We start from the raw sequence: 5,162 nt of genomic DNA, 5'->3' as shown, positions 1-5,162 counted from the left end.
GATGCTGTGGCTAGTAAAGCAACCAAAACGCTGGCTTGCATCCATAGATGCTTCTCAAGCAGATCCCGGGACATCATTGTCCCATTGTGCTTGGCCTTGGTGAGGCCGCAGCTGGAGTACTGCATCCAGTTTTGGGCTCCACAATTCAAAAAGGATGTGGAGAAGCTTGAGAGAGTCCAGAGAAAAGCCATGCACGTGATCAAAGGTCAGGAAAACAGACCTGACGACGACAGGCTAAGAGCTATGGGGCTCTTTAGCCTGGAAAAGCGCAGGCTCAGGGATGATCTGGTGGCCACCTATAAGTTTATCAGGGGTGACCACCAGTATCTGGGGGAACGTTTGTTCACCAGAGCGCCCCCAGGGATGACGAGGTCGAACGGTTATAAACTACTGCAAGACCGTTTCAGGCAGGACATAAGGAAGAATTTCTTTACTGTCCGAGCCCCCAAGGTCTGGAACAGCCTGCCACCGGAGGTGGTTCAATCACCTACATTGAACATCTTCAAAAGTAAATTGGATGCTTATCTTGCTGAGATCCTATGACCCCAGCTGACTTCCTGCCCTTCGGGCGGGGGACTGGACTCGATCTTCCAAGGTCCCTTCCAGCCCTAACGTCTATGAAATCTATGAAATCTGATATAAAGACTGGAATTTAGCCTAAAGACATGACTGAAGTGGGGTAGGATTCACTTACATTCTTCAAAAACAAAAAGGATAGTTAAAAGGTTGGCAATCAATTACTCTCCATATCCAATGGGAACAAGAAGCATAAGGCTAAAATTGTAAGAAAGGAGATTAAGGTAAGATTAGGAAGCACTTTTTAAACTCAGAGCCCATAGGGAGGTTGTGAAATCTCCGTTACTGGAAATTCTTAAATGCAAGTCAAACAATCATTTCTCTAGGCTGGATTAGAAATGATCTTGCCTGGAGCAGGATGCTAGACTAGATGACTTAGTAAGGATCCTTTCAGCCCTATTTAGATTTGATTCTGTATCCCTTTGGAAATTATTACAGTCACATAGATACTAGACCCCAATTCCCTACTACTATACAATGGTCTGGTCATCTGCATGCACAATATGAAATACTACCAGATCAGCAGGTCAACAGATGAAGCTACCCAGGGAAGCTATGAAAACTCTTGTCATTGAAGGTTTGCAAAAAGGGGCTAAAAAGGCATCTGGCTGGGGTAGGTTAGGAAGAGCATTTTCTGCATCTCTGCAAGGGGTTGGACTACCATATTGGCCCCTGAGGTCCCTCCAATCCTATGATTGTGAAGTTATCACAACTTATACCTATTTTGCACAAGGAAGCAATTGCACAGAGTTCCAGGAGTAGAGAATCAGGCTCATAATCTTCAGTGGGTTTGTTCCTATTGCTATGACTACTAGAGAGTAAGGAGAGAGACTGCTAAACTGTCTTGGCCTTAAGGTAACACTACTGTTGAATCTTACCTCATCTCTAGACACCTCCACAAGTGTGTACAAAACCCACTCGGTATCCCAGGACTTAATCCTGTGAGACTCTGAGTCTGTGACAGAATTTGGCTTGTGAGAAGATGGGCTATGTCTGGAAGAATAGCCAGAATGTTTTCTGGAATATAAATCACACAACGCCAACACTTCTTCCCCTGCTAAACTCGCTACTGTTGTATGCAAACAAAATGCATTAACTCAGTCAGTTGACTTACCTAATGGTACAGAATCGATCTTCTTCCAGGGGGGAAGGTATGTTTTCTTTTCCTTCCAATCACAATATTCTTGGCAACTGTTACTAGGCTGGTCCCATGGCAATTCTGCAAGTAAAGGCGGCATAATATGCCTTTTTTTAAAAATAGGCCTATGAACATAACTCTAAATCAAAATGTTAGGAGAGCTAGGAAAGGATTTTCAAAGAAAATTGATCTTAAAATAAATGGACTTTAATTTGCAAGGAAGGGAAGAGATGGAACTACCCTGAATGCAGTTACAGATTGAGATACCGTGACCCTTCTGTGAAGTCATCAGCCCCTTGCTCAAAATGATTACATATGCAATGGCATCCGTTTAAAAACATATCCGACCTCATCAATTGGCAAGTCAGTGGCAACACAGGAAAATTCACATAGCAATGTAACCAAATCAGCCCAAAGGCTAAGAGCTATAATCCCCTTTGTGATATGTGCTAGTGAAATACAGCAAGCTTTTGGCTAATACAGTGATTCTCTACCATCTTAGATACAAGGCACCCCTTAGAAAAATGCCAGCTCTTAGTTTTCACTCATTTTAAGTGTGGAAAAATAATAGAGCAATTTTCCTGTGGTAAAGAACTCGGGAAGACAAAAGGATGGAACGGTTTTGACACTGTGGATTTTTATTTGAAATCTCTGCATTGTCTTGTGATTTACATATATCAGTGCTAATATTGCATGAACTTCTACATGCTTAAAAGGATCTTGTAGCACCCTGGTTAAAGATCACCGAGCTGGAGGATCCCTCAGGAGGATCACTACTGAATTGGATGCCATCCTCCAGGGCAAGAGTGCATCACAGATTGCATGAAGCTGATTTCACCCATAGATCTTCTTAAAGATCCCACAATACCTTATAGAAAAGGTTCTAGAAGATCCCACAATACCTTATAGAAAAGGTTCCAGACAGAAACCCCTCCCCTTTTTTTTTTTTTTTGGAAACCAATGAGGGCCCTCTGGGCTCTGTAGCTACTGAATTTGCTACTGACATTTAGGCACCATAAAAATCTGCTCCCTATTCAAGACCATGGTGGGACATTGCACACCTCGACAAACAAACTGACTGATACCCCTCCCCATGTCCCAAGTTCATTAGGACCAGTTAAACTAAGCACACCTCTCTTTCATACCACGTGGAGACAAAGCATCTGTCAAGTATTACTTTGGCAAACCTGCAAACACATTCTAATTAGCTTTATGTGCAATGAAAGACAATATTTACAAAAACCACAGACCCAAAGCAAAGATATGGACAGCAACAAGAAAAATAAATAAATAGAGGAATAATCAGCTTAGGTGGCCTTAGGAAAGCTGGTTTGTTTTCATCTTTTTAGCTCCTTAACAGTACTCTCTCATGTGACCAAGAACAAGAGAGACAGGAAAACAAAATGATTCTACAGGAAATAAGAGAATATAATGAATAGTTTACTATAATATGGAAGTTTGGGGAAAACTAACATACTGCTTCCCAAATGCCACCTTCTTCTCTGTGGAATGGGACTAATTCTGTCATCTGTGCAGATGACAAGTGTTTGTTCTGCAATCCTACTGCACTGTGAAGCTGCTGTAAACATGCACATTAGAAGACAAGTTGCACAGTGATAAGAAAATGACCAATTCCTACCTCCTGCCAACATAGCAGTAAGTACTATCCCACAGGACCAAATGTCAACTGGTTCTGCATGGAATTCTTTTCTTTTTAGCAATTCTGGGGCAACATATGGGAGAGTGCCACACATCTTGTTTAACAATCGTTCACGACCATTATGTTTAAACACAGTAGCCAAGCCAAAGTCGGAGATTTTGAGGTTATCTAAGCAAAAAGAAGCACACAACAGTTAAGTACACCAAGCAGCAAGGTATTTTTCCACCTTCTTTGTTACTGGTGTTTAACATATTAAAACTAATTTCAACTGGAAAAATTAAACTAAAGAGCCCACTTGCATCTACTTCAAGCCACCATTTTGCCAGATAAGCAAAGAGGGACCTTGATATAAATAAAGATCAGATATATTCATTTTTTTGGTTATAGACCACAGGAAATTTGAACAAACGACCTGAAGCTTGAAACAAAACACTTGATCCAGACACAGCTGTGTGTTATAAGGAAAAATACTAACAGTTTACGCAGAGATTTCTTGCTTTAGAAGGAACAGCCAGGAAAGACGGCAGTTTTTAAAAGTTCGTTCCCCTACCCCAATGTCATCTTTGATTATTAAAATTAAAATTGTGGAAAGCTATTTTTTCTTTCCACTGTAATCTGATCACTCAATGTTCTGGCAAAGCAGGGGGAGGATCCACATCATTAGTCTATTCCAGTTTCTCAGATCCTAGATCCATACTGTAATATTTTGGTTCTAGGACCCTACAAGAAATATTTTTGTTTTAAAAAGTTTTAATAAAAGCTTTACCCAAAGGTCCTAGAAGCATTTCTATCACTCCTCAAATTCTGTAGAAACAGCTTTTCAAGAAGGTGTCATTTTTCCATAGGAATGTTCTTTGAAAAGGTGCCGGCATCTCTGCAGAGACCAGCCTCTGCTCCAGAACACCTAGACAGGTTTACCAAATTTGCATGTGGGCAGGGGAACGAATGCAAGTCCTGGAAACATGAATCAACTTTTGCTCAACTAGACTGCTCTTAACCCTGCAACATCCTCAGAAAGCTTGGAGTGTTTTTCAGTTTCACCAACAGATTTCACCAACCTTCTTCCCCTGTACACCTACCCACCAAAATTTAAAGGGAAAACAAAATAACTAGCTCTAGACATACCTCTGTCATCTAGCAATAGATTCTCAGGCTTAATATCTCTGTGGGTTATACCTATACCATGGAGATACACCTTAAAAAGAAAGAGAGAGAGAGAATCTTGAATCTTATGATTTATATGATCCCAAATGAAAGTTTTAAATAAATGTAGAAGGCAAATACTTACCACCCCAGCAATAAGCTGATGGAAAAACTTCTGTGCATCTGATTCAGGCATTCCTACATCAGGCTCTGAAAAAAAGTCATTCAGAATCCACTTACCAAAAAAAAAAAAGATCCACACACTTCTAGCATCACAAACAAACATGATAGGGAAAAGAGTATCTTGCCAATGTTTCTGTCCTCTAATATATTTGTTTGTTCCTTTCCCATATGATCTCTTTCCCCCTCAGAAGCTTTCAACCCCCAAATTCATCTACCTTCTCCTCCTTCCACAAAGGGCACAGAAGCTTTAACACTAAACTAATTGGCAGAGTTATCAAGAGACCTATACAAGAGCTGGACGACCTCTTGTCCAAGAGCAGACAAGCAATAAGGCAGCTTCCATTAGCCTTAGAAGCAAGCCTCCATATCGCCATCCTTTTGGCTAATGCAAGATATCGCCCCCAACATCTACAAGCAGGGGTGAGCAATCTGTGGCTCACAGAGCTATCTGAGACAGCCCAG

General features: G+C 41.1%; 1 protein-coding gene across 1 annotated transcript in view; it reads right to left on the bottom strand.

Annotated features, from left to right (window-relative positions):
• Positions 1 to 5,162, bottom strand: part of CHEK1 (checkpoint kinase 1) — a gene marked incomplete at its 5' end in the record, with an annotated part of 14,893 nt that overhangs the window by 8,634 nt on the left and 1,097 nt on the right. Inside the window, 4 exons of the mRNA XM_025201321.1 lie at positions 1,691 to 1,795; positions 3,354 to 3,542; positions 4,500 to 4,569; positions 4,663 to 4,727. Coding sequence (XP_025057106.1) covers positions 1,691 to 1,795; positions 3,354 to 3,542; positions 4,500 to 4,569; positions 4,663 to 4,727 — 429 coding nt within the window. The remainder of the gene's footprint in view (positions 1 to 1,690; positions 1,796 to 3,353; positions 3,543 to 4,499; positions 4,570 to 4,662; positions 4,728 to 5,162) is intronic.

Source organism: Alligator sinensis, unplaced genomic scaffold (genome assembly GCF_000455745.1).
Source record: "Alligator sinensis unplaced genomic scaffold, ASM45574v1 scaffold760_1, whole genome shotgun sequence".
Taxonomy (NCBI): domain Eukaryota; kingdom Metazoa; phylum Chordata; order Crocodylia; family Alligatoridae; genus Alligator; species Alligator sinensis.
This window is presented reverse-complemented; position numbering and strand designations above follow the sequence as displayed.